Source organism: Patiria miniata, unplaced genomic scaffold (assembly GCF_015706575.1).
Source record: "Patiria miniata isolate m_02_andy unplaced genomic scaffold, ASM1570657v1 HiC_scaffold_7, whole genome shotgun sequence".
NCBI classification, from domain to species: Eukaryota; Metazoa; Echinodermata; class Asteroidea; order Valvatida; family Asterinidae; genus Patiria; species Patiria miniata.
Genome location: NW_024037074.1, coordinates 11,536,418 through 11,552,891, shown reverse-complemented (window position 1 = coordinate 11,552,891; position 16,474 = coordinate 11,536,418). Strand labels below are relative to the sequence as shown.

The following is a 16,474-nucleotide window of genomic DNA, read 5'->3' as shown; positions in this document are numbered from 1 at the left end:
CATTGTTAATGAATTAACATAACAAAACACACCTCAAACATGGCTGCTCAATGTAATCAGTCTATTGTATTGGCGTGTCATATCTGCTGGTCTGAACAATGCCCAAGCGGAGTGACCTGATTTCTGGAGGCCCTTTTTTTTAGCATTCCAAGAGATCTATTATTGCACTCAATCACCTCTAGACTGATCAGTATATTATAGGCTTAAAGTAGTTTTCAAATCTATCTCCTAAATTATAATGTTATATCTTTTGAATGATCTCTAAGTATTTAATACAATTATTAATACGGGAAATGGAACCTTAGAGAGACATTCCTGTAGGTGCATATTTTCCCCCTAACTTTTAATAGTGACCCCTAACCCCAACTTTCCCTCATCCTAGCTACTCCCACGAATGTTGGTAAAATTTATGTTTTTACCAGGAGCAATCGATGTAGCGTATTTGCGAAAATTATTGCCTCTAAATAGGAGTTGTGACGTTATGTAGGGAGACAGTGAAATGTCTCCCTGATGTCCGATGTCTCCCTAAGGTATAACGTATGACGGAAATGTCTCCTTAATGGTACATTAACAGAAATTAGGCTAACTGTAAATGTTCAAGATAGTAATATGTTCACATAATATGTAATATGTTCAAGATAATAACTGTAATGTTCACATATTGACTCCTTGGTTTCTCTTGTCGGTTTGTGTAGTTGCAATATGTTCACATACTGACTCCATGGTTTCTCTTGTCGGTTTGTCTAGTTGCAAGCGTAAAGTCTGATTACGACGGTCCGAAGATACTTAATGTCATACGTCATGTCAGTACGTGTCAACATAAATGGTACGGTAATACTTTTATCGGACCCGTGCACGAATATTGAGGGCGCTATATACATAATAAGCAAACCTGTACCCTGCAGCCTGCAGGTGGTATCTCGCTGGTTCGCGCGCAATCCGATGTAGCATTATCAACAGTTGCGAGTTATTAGTCTACCAGTGAAGTGTAATCCAAAACCAAGACTTTCATCTCCGTAGGGCCCGCGTAGTAGTAAAGTGGTGACATTTCTTTTTATAGTGTTGTTGGGTTAAAAGTTCAAGGAGATGACAAGCAGTCAATGTAAAAGGCGATGGTACCCCTGATACAAGTTTTAAGGTCATGCAACTCTTGACCTGCAGACTGCTTTGCCATCTCGACTTTATACGTTGTTAACCTCTCCCATCACGAACACAGCTTTTTTCTACCATGCATAACTCGGCGAAGCAAATCGGTGATTGGAAGTTTCATGCTCCTTACTATTGGTGTGCACGTAAACGTAATAGGGAATTTGTTCAACTTTACTGCGCGTTAACAGTGCCAGGAACCTCGACACTCGACCAACATGACCGGTCAATTGGAGTCCGTTTTCTTAAAAATGAAAGACTGGTATCGCGCAAGCAGTTGTTGAGTTTGAATCGGAGGAAAATTCGGGAAATAAAAGCGAAATCCTTTGATTGGACACTTTTAACTTAATCCAACTTCTTTGTCTGCTTTTAGATCATATAAATCGTAGTATATTTTGAAGGGTTTCATACAGTGGAAGTATATCTTATGAGATTATGCTCTAAAATCAGCCCTATAGACCATGATCATGTTGCGGCCATCTTGATTTTTTTCCCATTCAAATCAACCTAACCAAAGCGAGGCTGGAAGATAAAATAGTCTGGTTCCTTTTTGCAAAACAAAATTGTCATTCAGTACTGTTATTGGATACAGGGAACATGACTGAAAATGGTGGCAGCATGATAAAGGTCTATAAGTTTTTTCTTTTGATTTCTAACGAAACGGAGTTCTCTGGCCAAAGTTTATCTCAAGAACCGGTCAGGTCCAAGGGTCGAGTAAAAGTCACGAAAACACGCCACACAGATCGATGGTCTGTGTAATTTAAGTCTTATAGTCATTCTATGTCTGGTATATGCATGCACCGCCGTTTTGGTCCAGTATCAGTCACATTCATCCTTGAATAGTGACTTCATTAGAAAACCAAATTAATTAGAGAACGTCATTTTACCATAAGTTGTTTTAATATTTCCGTTCATATTCAAAACGTTTGATCGCATCCACTCAAGCGTGCACATGTTTTTAGTTCTATGGGATATTTTAACTTATGCCTCATGCAATTAATCCTCGAATTTAAGGTACTTAGTAAATTTTATGATATGAATTTTATACCCCTCTTAAAATGTTCAGCGGAAAAGCGATGCACGTTAACTCTTAATTTAACAATAAAATCAGCTGCTAGTCATATGTTGAATCCTTGGGCAAGCCACTTCATCCCCACTTGCCTCTCTCCACCCAGGAGTATAAATGGGTACCAGCATTAGCTGGGGAGTAACCAGCGGTGGACTAGCATCCCATCCAGGGGGAGTAGAAATATTCTCAGTCGTTTCATGCTACTGAAACCGGAGATAAACGCCGACCTGATGGGCCACGTTGGCTCGTGACAGACTTTACTTAGTTTCAATATTTACTTAACATTAGAATTCAGTGTGATTTGGATTGAATTGAACTATAGCATCTTTGGGTTGAAAATAAAAAAAACATGCAAGGTTTTTTTCCTCAGTCCAGCTGATTCTCTGCCACTTAAATGATTGTCAGTGAAGGTTTTTAAATGCTAAACGTCTTTCTTGAAATGACGCCCCCCCCCTTGACTTGAGCATACACTTGGCCGTCATCAATGAAAATGCCAATTATTGGAACCGAAATTTTGCGTGGGACCAATGTCACGGTGTTGCTTTTCAGAAACTGTTGCCTCGCAAAATGTTGCTATATGTAAAACGTCAGCGGAGTACCAGCCACAGACGTAAACAACCCCATGACATTTGGCTGGTAACCCGTCTTGACCAACTAACATTCATATGTGCTAAAGACAATTTGCTCAAAGGCTCCAAGAAATTGACCACATATTTGTTTCTTGTAGTTAATCTTATAACTGTATTAATTGTAAGAGCGTTAAAACTACGATTGAACCGAAACATAACATTGTATAAATACAACAACCAGCTGCTCAAAAACTACCAGTAGTTCCTTATTCATATGTAAATTGTAAACCAATGGAATAAATTATTTGATTTTGCTCTCATTGATATTGAATTGAATTTTTACGCAAATGCGCGAGGCCATAACAAAACTCAGTCGTTATAACCCCAACCGCTAATTTATCCAAAAAGTAACTAGAATTTTTTGTACATGCCTCTGTCAATTGCCTCGTTTAAAAGTTAGTCCGGTTTTATACAAGGTGTTCAGTAGACAATATAAAATGCATAAACGAAATTGTGAAAGCACACTTATACGTAAACACCAGAAGCTTAAGATAAGTTCAACATATCACATTATACCAACCACTTAACAGAATGCTGCCTCGTGTATATAATAAAAAAATTACTACATACGAAATACGAGTGTGAACTTAGAGCATGCGCAGACGAAGCACTTCGTCACGTGTGCGGAATGGTCCAATGAGGACCGCATTGAAACCGTTAGCCACGTCGTCTTCAATCAAACGAGGATTCATGCACGTGCTGTACAGTCTCACGAGTCTGGAATACTGACTTCGTTCCCATTGTTCTGTAAACTTCTGTTTGTCTGTGGGTTACTTATGTCCGGATGCATTACCTCAAAACTTGCACATTTGGTTTTTGTTATACCTATGTCTTGAATACTGTATTTTCATTTGCCTAGAACGATCACGTGTTAAGTTAATAAAAAAGTCATAGCACACTCCCTGTGGGATATTACACATGCTTTGTACGCTGGGTACGCATACGGTGTGAAACGCCTGTATCGTTGGTACCCACGCTATTTTCACCATGTTTTCACATGTGAGTGGGAGCAGCGAACTAGCAGACAATCAGCTGTTTCGAGCACGCACCATGCATGTGAGTTGACGTTCGATTGTCATGATTGTTGTGTTTACTGCTGTTTGTTTTCGTGATTTTTACATCAAAATCCAAAGAATCGAAGACAGAGGTATAACAAAACAATTGTTGACCCCGAGGGTGTTCAAGACGTCATATCCCACATCACAGCAGTCGACAATTGTTAAGTGAAGCCACAAATTTAGTGTTGAAAAAATATTTACATTGACACATTTACATTGCGTTTAAATAAGATGCTGACATTTTTAAAACAAAGAAAAGTAGTGATAGTTAATATTTTCCTTATACGTGTGTTTGACGAGGAAGCAGGTGCGTATATAAAGTAATCCAACATTATTAAAACGAGCCATTGTGAAAAAAAGTAAAATCATATCATATAAAATTCAGCCTGTTTTCTCACTGTTATGTCCTCCTTTGACTTCAAAAGTGACAATTTTGTTGTCCGATGGAGCATGATTACCAGTAAATTCGTGGTCCGTTGTATACAAAATATTACTTTTGACGTGCATAGCCCGTATGCTTCGTTTGTTTTATATACAAATCCCGTCATGCGAAAAAATATAAACAAACATACACCCAGCACATTTTTGAAATCTATAATAATATATTGATTAACAATTCCATTACTTTCTGAATAATATGTACAGTGTTCATTCCATCAATATTTCTGAGTGTTTGCCGCAATATATAATTATTGTCCAGTCCTCTTTTCATCCAATGGCCCTCCAAAACAATCAATGAAGTCAAATATTGCGTGTTAGCTGACCACTTATCTTTTTTAAAATAGTTACGTTAACTAAATAAAGCTAGCTATGTGCATCTCATGTAACGGTTGGTTGTTCGTGAAAGTTGACTCGCCAGGTTGCCGGGTTTGCCTGTGCAGTGCTGGTTGAACCGGTACTTTTACTGACCAGTACTAATGTTTAACCATTACAAAGTCGGCTAAACCAGTACAATGCTGGTGAAAGCAGTACAGTACCGGCTTAACCGGCACAGAACTAGCTAAACTAATAAACTGCTGGTTAAACCGGTACAGTACGGGTGTCACCGGTGCATGCCGTTTAACATGAACAGCACCGGTAGCTGAAAAACCATTTGATTTCCCCCATAAATCGATCAATTACAATGATTAAGAAAATCAAAAGTATAGTTAAACTAAAGTACACTTTCGTCGCTTATACTACTTGCTGTTGTGCCTTATGTTTTTTTTATGTCCAATGCAGTAAACTCTCCCGTGCGTGAGGGCATGCATATTTTTGCTCTTGAAACTTTGAAAGCATGCTGAACAAAAATATGAATGCCAGTTTTCTTTTTAATTATACACCATTTGTACTTAGTGTGCCTCTTAAAATATTTACACATAGTAAAACTAAGAAAGGTTACGATTGTACCTATAATTTATGAAACTGATGTATAACTTGGACGGGTTCTTCACATGTGCGTGTCACATTCGACAACGTCAGGACTGAAGAAGACTTTAGTTTCTTTTGCGGATGACGGCGAGGCCTTACCTGGACCCCTGACTACCTTATCAAGTGTCGCGATGCCATTGGGCCGAGCAGTGTCACGTGACTCTGACGTAGTGTCAGATGGGTCAACCTTATTGGTCCCCCTCAGTCTTTCCATGACGCCGCCACCGGCGCTGGACGCCCGGCTGTTGTTGCTCTTGCTGCTGTTGTTGGAGCTGCTCCGGAGTCGATTCTCCTCATTCAGGTTGGCATCGGTGGTAGCCTCCACTCCGGGTGCAGACAGGTACCTCCCCGTCTCGGTCACATAGTTCGGGTTGAAGTGGACCTCATTCGCACCTGAGGAGGAGGTTGTCGGGAACTGAATACCTCGACCCGAAGAAGACGTCTTGGTATTGGCACGCAGCCGCGTCTGCGTAAAGATGTTCATCTCATCCTCATCCACGAAGTACAAGGCGTAGATCTTGACTGCGAATAGACAGGTCAGGGTGACAGTGGCGTTGATGATGAGACCGGCGGAGTAGTAGCTGGCCTGGTAGTACGGCTCCTTGGAGGTGAAGTAGATTGGCGAAAAGGTGACGTAGACCACCAGCGTGCAGAAGCTGCAGAAAGTGATGAAGCGTGTCTCATTGTAGTTCTCTGGAAGCTTCCGGGTCATGAAGGCGAAGATACAGCAGACGATGATGAGTGCCACGTCCCAGACCATGACACCGACCGTCTCCACGATGTTCAGCTGGCAGGTGACTTGAAGCTTGTTTTCCCTCTCGTTGGGCATCTCCAGGATAACGCTGGGAGGGTCGACGATCAGCCAAATCACAGTCCAAATCACCTGCAAAGGAGAGATATAGAATTTTCAGCAACTCCAGACCCGTGAAGTGAAACCCCAACTATTGGAGCCACTCAACACAGAAATGTACTCAAATCCTCACAAAATATAATATGTCTCACAAAATAATGAAAATGAATTGAATCATTCAACGTTTTGTGAAGGCATGCACCACTCCAGGTTCAATGTCCTGATCAATGCAGCTGTGTACTGAGCAACCATGAGGGTAGATTGAAAGCATGTCATCTTTAGAATTTTTGTTTAAAAATAGGCTTTCTCTTAAGGTTAAATTTGGTAAAGGTCTACTTACCGCTAGTGCTGATACGGATAGTGATAAGACCACCTGGAACATTGACCCGATGTAGTTGGGTCTCTTGGCCGATTTTTTAGATGCTGTGAAGATGCGGAAGAGACGGATCGTCTTGGTAGCTATGGAGGCATAGATGAATGACGCTGCTATACTAGGACCAAGACGTCGGAGGACGCAGACAAAAGGAGAAGGAGCGATGGAGAAGACGATGGCCGTGACGTAAGAGAGGAGGATGCCGACGAAGATGATGTAGCTAAGCTCCCGGCTTGATGCCTTGATGAGTGGCATCTCCTGGTTGTATATGTAGACGGCCAAGGTGAAGATGGTGGCTACCACGCACACACAGGCCACCGTGATAATGGCGATGGCCCATGCCTGCTCCCCGAGTATGAAGTCCGAAGGTATGTCCACGCAGACCGTCTGGTCTGCGTTTGGCCAGGCGAACCTCCTGTTGTCCACGTCGATGCAGGACTCGCAGCTGGTGCCATTGACGGCAACAATCTCGGACTGTTCGCAGGGGGTGCAGGTCCAACAGCATAGGTTATCCGGGATGCGGTTGATCTTCTCCCCTGGCTTGCAAGGGTCGCTGCAAACCGACCTCGGTATCCCCGTGGTGGGATCTACCGATGCTCCGTCCCAGAGGTACCAGGGTAACCCCGATTCTATCTTGAGATTCGGGACGTCTTCGTCCGTGGACTGCTTCCACTCGCCCACCAGCTGGAAGGTGTACTCTCCCGTAGTCTCGTTCATCTCCAAGTGGTTGACGGCATACCTGCCGTACATGTTACCACTCTCTGTGAAGCTGATCCAGCCATTGGCGAGGCTCTCAAACTCGGTCTTAAGCAGATATTTCAACAAGATGTCCCCGTCAATGTCTGTCATGTTGGAGCACAGCCCTTCCTCTGCTTCGGGGCAAAGGTCACGGCGCATGCGGTCTAGGCCGTGCGCGAAGGTGAAGACGGAGTCCATGACCAGAGTCTCGTGGGCGACTTTACCGTCGTCCGCTAGTTGGATCAGGCCCGGCTCGTCGCAGCCATCCAAGGAGCAGCCGGTGTACTTCTCGAGGAATTCCCGCAGCCAAGGGTTATTGCTGGATGTGTTCAGGGAGTGGAAATACTCGTCAAAGTCATCCAATCTCCGCGACAGAGGAGATAATGTGAATGCACCTGCAGCGGTGAATAAAAAGAAGAGAATATGTTAAACTTTTTAGAAAGAGATCTGCGAAGTAATGAGTCCAAACTATTAACGTAGTCGGTAGTTATGGTATTATCATTCCTTAACATGCCTTCATAAACCATTATCATGTTGCGGCCATCTTGATTTTTTTCATATTCAAATCAACGTGACCAAAGCGAGACTGGAAGGAAAAATAGTTTGGTTCCTGTTTGCAAAAAAAAACATCATTCAGTACTGTTATTGGATACAGGGAACACGACTGAAATGGTGTCAGCATGATAAAGGTCTATTATCACAAGTCTGTAACAAGTAATTCAGTATACCGGTCATGTCGCAAGCTCGTAGGACCTCCAGCACAAAAAGGTGTCCCAAAACTGTGATTTCTTTGTCACTGTTTTCCCCCCTGCTACCGTTTACCTTTTCTTGTGATAGACTTGTGATTTGACTTGTGATTTGATTTGTGATAGACCTGTTTTGACTCGTGATGGACTTGACTACAGCCCCGGATGGCTGATTTGCAGGGCCGTAACTGTCGTAATGGTTGTTGATCAAAATTGAAAGCAACCTTCCCGTAACAATTATTTCGTCTCTCTAGATATTGAATGAGACGGGAGTCGAAACATTCTGAAGTAAATAGTCAAATTACAGAAACACTCAATTCACTTTTGGTGGACATTGAAAAATGCTGGAAGTTAAGTGACATGCTGATTGATTTCACCTGTAAATATTCTAACAAGAATTTGAAGTAGACGATGCCAGACGGCGGGAATTTGGCAGAAAAGGACCTTCGATGGTAAACTTCTCTGACAGCAAGTAACCCTGTTTTGTCATAAACCAATGATCGCGTGCTATGTATACGACAGCCCCCGAAAGCGTGTTGTACGTGCTGTAAAATTCGATAACGTTTCTTCCGACTTCATGCAGTGCTGAGTTTGCCCTTTTGCTGTGTAGAGACGGAAACGCCGTATCAGAACGCAGACTTTGTAGCTCCTTTGCGCTTCCACATTCTCGCGTAATCTCGTTCGCTTTGTGAGGTCGGCTCGCACGTATACCTTTTGAAATTGCTAGGAATCGGCTAAACATCATTGCTATCTGATGTTCCCCTTGCTTGACATACTGATATAAAAAAATGAAGGGTTGTGTGGGGGAAAAAGAGGTCACATAATGAATAACTTGTCAATTTTGTCATTCAATTTGATAATTTTCTGTGCCTATATAGATCCCAAGATCAGTTAGAATTGTTATGCAAAAGCAGTCGCGATAACATAAAAGGCCCCCGGTACAATATACAGGGTGTCCAAAACAAGCGCAACATTCAGAAAACAAATAATTAAAACTGTTTAGTGTTTGTTTTCATCAATGAAATTATATATTACATTAAAGCCTGACTATGTCTCAATCCACTCCTTTTTACCCTATTCCATTTGGGTCCCTAGATCCAGAAATACAATCGATTAAGTGAAAGGGTGTACACGTTACTTGGGCCACTCTCACCTGTGATGTCACTAACTTCAATGCCTATATTCAATGCCTTAATGCTTAACCCAGATTCAGCATGTCCTTAGCTTCATTGCCGATCGTGATAATGCGATTTTGAATGTGAAATACGTTCCGACGCAGAAGGTTAAACCAGCAGATGTTTTTGTTCCCTGGATTTGTCCATGTTTTAATTTCAATTTCCTTTCGTTAGCCACGGGCGTTTGACATTTAACATACATGCGCTTCTAATAATTAGCACAATTATTGTCTACCAATGCCATATAATTATATCAATGCAACCGCATTGGATGGTTTGCAAACCTAATAGATTTCATTTTCCTCAAATTTTCCAATAATGTCGTCGTAAATATGCTTTGTTATCGCAATTTGTAACACAGAAATATCAACTCCGTCTAACATATTGACACTATTAGCCTGTATATTTTAATAAAGTTAAACGCCACGCTTTATTGTTTAATTTGATTGCTCATTACTGTAAAACGGGTAAACAGGTCGAAATGATCAACGTCTGTGTATTTAAAGGCCTGTCGCCCCAGGCATTTACTGTAAATAAAGTTTACAGATTTTCATTGGTGTATTTTTCGTAACTAACTTTTCCGACCATCAGAGATTTTACTCGCGAGACAGTTCCGTGAAAATTCAACACCATGTCATGTCTGTAAAATGAACCACTTTACTGGTATGGTGTTATAACATGGTGTAAAGATAACACCAAGTTTGTTTTGCAGTGTTTGTGTCATATAACGAAAGGTTGCGCAGTCTTACTATTGTCTTTATTATTATTATTATTATTATTGAAACTGGGTAGCCCATGCAGTGGAATCCACTGGTCTCCCACGGGGCCAAGTAAAGAGACAGACAATGCGAAGAAATTACAGTTTTAGATGTGGGAGGAAAACCCCAGAAGAACGTTGTGAGAAAAACCCACGGAATCAGGCAGGGACTGAAAACCCAATCCACATGTGGACTAGGGCAGGAATCGAACCCGGGTCACAGCGGTGGAAGGCGAGGAAAGTACCGCTACGCCAACCGTACTCCATAAATGCAGCTAAACATTTTAATTCTCAATGCAAAATGTTGCAATTCTGTATGTCTATATAGCTCTAACTTCGTTGACCTGGCAACGTGAATAACGAGAACTAAAAACGAAAGTTTGGACGGTCTGTCGTTCTATGCAGTTGGATAAATGATCTTCGTAATAGCAAACTTTTATCATTTATTTTCTTGCAGTGACCCCGTGGTATTTGCACAATAATAACCCAGTGTTATCTCAACCGTTAGTGTGTCTTTCTGTTCGTACGAAATCTGACTTACGGTGTTTTATTCCATTACGGCGATTAATTGAGTTCACCTATATAAATTATGTACACAGGGGAAAATAGCGGGAAAAGAAAAAAAATGCGGGAGATCGAACCGCCGATCTTGCTAAAACATTTCAAGTAGGCAGTAGTTCACAATAACAAGGATGATTTATAGGGGCTAAATGCAGAGCTTTTAAGAAAAAGAAGGAAAAAAATAGGAAAAACACACAACAACCGGAACTGCCTAGTGGTTGGAGAGGAGTTGCCATGGCAACCGGCCATAGTGATGGATTTGTCCACTCTCCAGTTGCTTTTTCCAGTAATGGATGTTGATCTTGGAAACCGATGCTGTATTGGAGGATAACAATGGGGCACCTTTCGGTGCGTACGGCTTTGATAGATTTGGAGGACAAATGGGGAGAAACATCAAGTGGTCGATAGTAAGTCTGTTTAGGAGAGAGGAAAGCAGTCTGGGATCGTCCCCAGGGTTTGAGCACCTCGTTCTCAGAAATATAACAGCGGGGTCAACAACGCTACAGAAACCATAAGGGGGATGACAGCCTTGAAAATGCAGAGAAACAGGAAAAGTGACTTAGGAGATCAGCGTTTGACAGTGAAACTACAGTTTATTTTATTTCATGCTTAATTTATAACTGGGTAGCCCATTCAGTGGAATCCACTGGTCACACATGGGGCATATTAAAGGGCAGATAGTGTGAAGAGATTACAGTTGTTGACGTTGGAGGAAAAAAGTAACCCACAAGAATATTCTGGGGAAAACCCACTGAATCAGGCAGATCTGCAGGCAGGGACTGAAAACCCAATCCACATATTGGCACAGGCGGGAATCGGACCGGGGTCAACGGTGGTTGAAGGCGAGGAAAGTACCGCTACGCCAACATATATAACACGAGTTAAAAAGCAAAAATGAGGCTATTGGGCCACAGTCACTCACGGAGTTTATGAGGATCATTTTGATTTTCCGTTCATTATTTTAATTTTAGATTAACTCCAGGGACATCTGTGGGTTTGTTTTTTTGGAATCCCGATTTGGGTGTTTTAGCTGCATGTTTATTGTGTTGTGCCTCGTTGGCGTTTTTTTTTTGTATAGTGTCTGTGTTTTCTATCTTGTTTGTTTACATGTTTTTTTAGTCTTTCTTGGAATGATTAATCATTATTTCATCGCACTCCTTTTTGGTTTTCATTGCCTTTCTAATGAATTTTTAATCCTCATTGTAGCGCGACCTTTTCTTAATGATTAAGGCGCGTTATAAATTTTGTATTATTATTACAACCACAGAATAGGACCTTTGGGAGACAATCAAGCGTCATAAGTTATACCTTTGGGAGAGACATGTGGAATTAGGCAGACATTTCAATGTCTCCCTAATGCCTCAGCCCCTATTTTGAGGCGAAATGTAATCGTTGCAAATCGGCTAGATCGATTGCTCGTGGTCCAATTAGTAAACATACCAACATTCATGGGGGTAGGATAAGGTAAAATTGGGGTTAGGGGTCATTAAAGTTGGAAACAATATTGTGCACAAGTCTATGGGAATTCTCCCTTATGACCCATTATCGATAATCTGTGTTTTTGTTATTATTCTGACAAGTAATTGATGTCAGTTTTTCAACCACTCGGTTGATCCTTTCAAAATATGTTGTCGGCCGTTGTAGCCTCCGGCTGTTAAAATTTAACTTAGTCAATCTACCATATCTGACATGGAAACGTAAAATCATCGCTTTGGCTGTGGTTGAATCCATCTGGATACATTTTGGTTATCGATTTGGTTATTGACTTAATTCATCAACGATTAATTTAGATAGACAGTATTATTGTTTTACTGATGTGAAATTTATCAGCAGGTGATGTTTACATCAAAAATTGCTTTTCAACACCAAAATAAAACATTCCCGAAACACATTGAGATTCTATGGACCTCGTCTTTGGCATAGTATTGATGGTAACATTATGTCACGGTCATCCGTGGGATGTTTTAAGAACTTCTATTAAAAAACTCCTTGTCTCCGATTATCTTACGTAGCTCCTTCTCTTTTATCATTTAATTTTTTTTCATCCGCTGTCTCTTCTGAGAGTTTCAAGTATTCCAGTTTCTCGTTTTCAAAACATGTACATCCCAGTCCGTTGGTTCGTTTTTGTTTTGTTCGTTTTGTCTGTCCTGTTCCGTTCTCTGTCTTTTCTGTACGATCTGTTGAAAGTTCTGTTCGTCAATTTGTTTTGTCTTAAAAAGGCATTTCTATATAAGACTTCTTTTAAATATGCCTCCATAATTGCCTCTGTTTCATGTCTTATCATTCTTGTATTTCATCAAACATTTGTCTTATATCGACCTTCTGTATTATTTTCTGAATGTACATTTTGCAATATGGAAATAAATGTTGAGATGAAAAACATGAATTGAATTAAAAACGTCGCCTCAAACACTTTCATTGAAAAGACTGGATAGTTTCTATGACTGTTTTGCGTTTACCACATGTTACCTATTGCATGTTTGATGTGTGACGCAGTATATGCTTGTCGTGTTTCAACATAATTATAGATACGACTTCGTGTAGAATATAGCGTGGTGTGTGAGAGTAAACAGTAACTACACGCATGATCTCCTGCCATGGATAAAAACCATCAATTATTTAAACCACCTGCTAATTTCTCTTTCACTCTTATTCTACAGGGTGAGTCAAAAGAAAGGAAACCCAAATGACAGGACCAATTATTTAATGAAGTTCTACGTGTATCACTTTCAAAATCTAGGATATGAAAGCACAGTTAATAAGCTTTCTTTTAGTACAAGAATCATTCAAATCACTCATGTACTTTTCAAGTTGTGAACACAAACACCGTTTTAAAGTTCTGTCCACGGATCACAAAAAGGTAAGTGTTCTTTCAGCAAAACGAATACAATTCACATATTGATGTGTGTGAATATTTTTCGTTTTGTTGAAAGAACACAAGCCTTTTTTTGTGATCCGTGGACGGAAGTTTAATACGGTGGTTGTGTTTAAAATGCCGTTACTTGAAAATTACTCGAGTGATTTGAATGATTCGTTTACTAAAAGAAAGCTAATTAATTGGGCTTTCATATCCTAGATTTTGAATGTGCTACATGCAGAACTTCGCTAAAACAACGGTCCCGACATTAGGGTTTCGGTGTTTGACTCACCATGTAGAGTGAACGCTTTTGTCGAAAGAATAATATAAATAGACGAGGAAAACTGAACTGTGACTATACATGTATATACTGTTTTTATTTTTGAGTAAATGGTCTGTTATAGATAAAGGGACTTCATGTAAGGCAAAGATATTTTTTTAATAGAATTGTTTTTGTATATTTAGATATCCCTGATTAAAATATGACACAATGCTAACGACAGGGCCATGAATTGTATTACTCTTTGTGTAAACTTGTGTTGCGTGCAGTTTGGACGCACTATACTGCATCATTGAAGTATTCAGAACAGTTATGTACTGTCTTCAGCAAAGAGTGTTTTCCAGAAAAAAAAATTGATGGAACTGGAATATTCATCATTTCTTCCCAACATTTTATAGATTTTGAAAATAATATTTTTGTTTCAGTGAAAGGATATTTTTTTAGTTGGTAATATTTACCGACAGTGGCTTCCTCGAATCCAATGATGGCAGCCTCGCCGTAGTTTCCCCATCCGTCACTGCCGATCCAGATGAACCGTCTCTGGGCTCCAACGCGGCGAGCCGCCCGGAAAATCTTCCTGGCAAGCTCAATGTCCACGAAGAGAACCACGACGACCGAGTCAGTGTCGGCTTGGAGCTCCAGCAACCCCTGGATCATCGCGTCCAACTCCCCCTGGTCGGCAAACGGCGACACGGTCCGGTAGCTCGACATGGAGGTGCAGATGTCGCCCCCGGTGCTGCGGCGTTGAAACTCCTGCTGCCCGTTGTGGCCGTAGATCTCGTCCGAGCTGATGAAGGTGACGTAGGACCAGTTGAACTCCATCAGGAGGTCCACGATGGCCTCGACCTGGTAGATGTCGGGACTGACGGTCCTCATGAAGTACGGGTAGCGGTTCTTGTTGCTCAGGACGTCGCTGGTGGAGAGGTAGCTGACCTGGGGCATCCGGTAGAGACCGAGAAGGATGGCCGCCTGCTCGCTGCAGCTGCTCCGGCGGGCACCGACGACCCCAACAACCGGCCGGTCCTGGTCACCGAACCCGCTCCCTGGAATGAAATTGAGGCTGCTGCGGAGAGTGGCCGAGACCGAGTAGAAGGTGTCTCGGATGTGGTATCCAAGTCGCACCCCGGGCAGGATCGTGTGGTTCCTGTTGATCCAGTTGATAGCGTAGACCATAGCCTCGACTTCACGCAGAGCTTTGATGGACCGGAGCGGGGAGCAGAGACCATCATCCGACAGGTTGGTGTAATGAAGCGGTATTAGCCCTCCTATCATCAGATCTCCTTCCTGGATATAACCAGTGTCTTGGTTACCACAGGGACTCGCTACCTCCTCACAAAGACTCAAACTCGACAGGTGCAGAACCACCAGAAAGCACCCCAGTGAGCGAAACGCAACACACGCCATAGCTGATGATCTTCACTTGCTACGACGAGTCCTATGCATACATCGACCTACCCTTGGTCGTGAGAAAGTGTCTAATGTGTTCCAGTCGTCGCAAAGGCACCACAAGCACTTGATCAGTTTGCCCTACCGATTAGAGTCAATTTTAATAAGGTACTTCTCAAAAAAATTGACTCATCAGGTTAAGCCGCGCCAACCATCCTACGTCTCACGAATCGCCGCCCGTTTTGGGTGAATAATTTATCGGTGCACTTGCTCTGTACAAATGGCTCGGTCGTTTGGACTTTGGTTAATGTATGATAATAGATAATGCCATTATAAAGCTGGATAATGCTGAAAAGTTCCCAAACCGCACGAAAGTGAAATGATGATAGAATCACGTGATGAACGCATCATGCACGCGCCAGTGTGACTGTAACAAAATGCTTGATTGGGAAAGTGGTTCTAAATATACCAGGAAGTAACCATTCCGAAAGAGAATGTCGCCTGTGTTCGTCTTTGTTTTTTGTTATGGTTTTTTCTTTCGAGTGGGTCGTTCAGCTAGCTCTAAAACAAGGAAGCGTCCTTGAAAAATAAATAATAAAGTTTTATGAACAACATGCAGTCACGTGTTTCCTCGGAAACAATTCCTCCTACAACAGAAGTAGTTAATCTTTTTACAGAAAGCCGGAAATCGCTGGATTGTTGCCAAGTTTGGTGTGACCGCGCATTTCTGATGCTTTTGGCCTATACTGGACCTGAGCAAAATGTGAAGTGTTTCTCTTGACCCCATGGGCTGATTTTCAACCTGCCTGAAAACACTTTTTTCTTGGATTTCAAAATAAATCAGTAGTTGATTGCTTTCCACTCCAGAGAAGGCATACCCGCACCTTTATTTTTTCAGACCGATGCCTCTAGGGCTTGTCACTCTTAATACTTTCGGCTCAATGTTCGCTAAAGTGCCCCAAGACACAAGCGCCCGCACTATCTCACCAGTCGAACGACCGATTTTCATTACTCAAAAGCCCATGGGGAAATCCCTTTTGCGTATTTTTTTCCCCGGCTGTTAATAGGCCTGATGTCAATAGTTAATGTCCTGCCTGAGATACATAATGAAGACTGCTGTGTACCATTGAACTTATTCATGATGAAGCAATTTGGTCGTGATCCCTGAATGTATTTTATAAATAATTGTCTGACTGTCAATTATTTTTTTTTAATGTGGCTTCAAACATTAGGGTATGGTCAGGCCTTTTATAATTACACATTTTGAATTATTCATCAGAGCCGACTCGAATTAATTTGTAATTACCTTAATGTCATTGCTTTCATGTCTCCTCGCAAGTTCAAACAATGAAGATTTTACCTGGCTTTCAATTTAATATGGTCGACTCGTGAATAAAACCCATTCATGAGCGTTGCCAGGATTTGTTTCTAAGGGGGGG

General features: G+C 41.6%; 1 protein-coding gene across 1 annotated transcript; it reads right to left on the bottom strand.

The window, feature by feature from the left end:
* Positions 1-3,982: 3,982 nt before the first annotated feature.
* Positions 3,983-15,650, bottom strand: LOC119745458 (metabotropic glutamate receptor 3-like). Its single transcript, XM_038221813.1, has 3 exons — positions 14,108-15,650; positions 6,503-7,668; positions 3,983-6,195 (listed from the first exon to the last, which is right to left on the bottom strand). Exons 1-3 carry the CDS (start codon positions 15,051-15,053, stop codon positions 5,332-5,334), a joined length of 2,976 nt encoding a protein of 991 aa, XP_038077741.1. The 5' UTR covers positions 15,054-15,650; the 3' UTR covers positions 3,983-5,331.
* Between the last annotated feature and the right edge of the window lie 824 nt (positions 15,651-16,474).

Coding starts and splice junctions, on each gene's coding strand:
- LOC119745458 (XM_038221813.1), bottom strand. CDS start 15,053: ATGGCGTGTGTTGCGTTTCGCTCACTGGGGTGCTTTCTGGTGGTTCTG. Junction 7,669..14,107: donor ATTCGAGGAAGCCACTGTCG/GTAAATATTACC, acceptor TCACCGCTGCAG/GTGCATTCACATTATCTCCT. Junction 6,196..6,502: donor TATCCGTATCAGCACTAGCG/GTAAGTAGACCT, acceptor TCTCCTTTGCAG/GTGATTTGGACTGTGATTTG.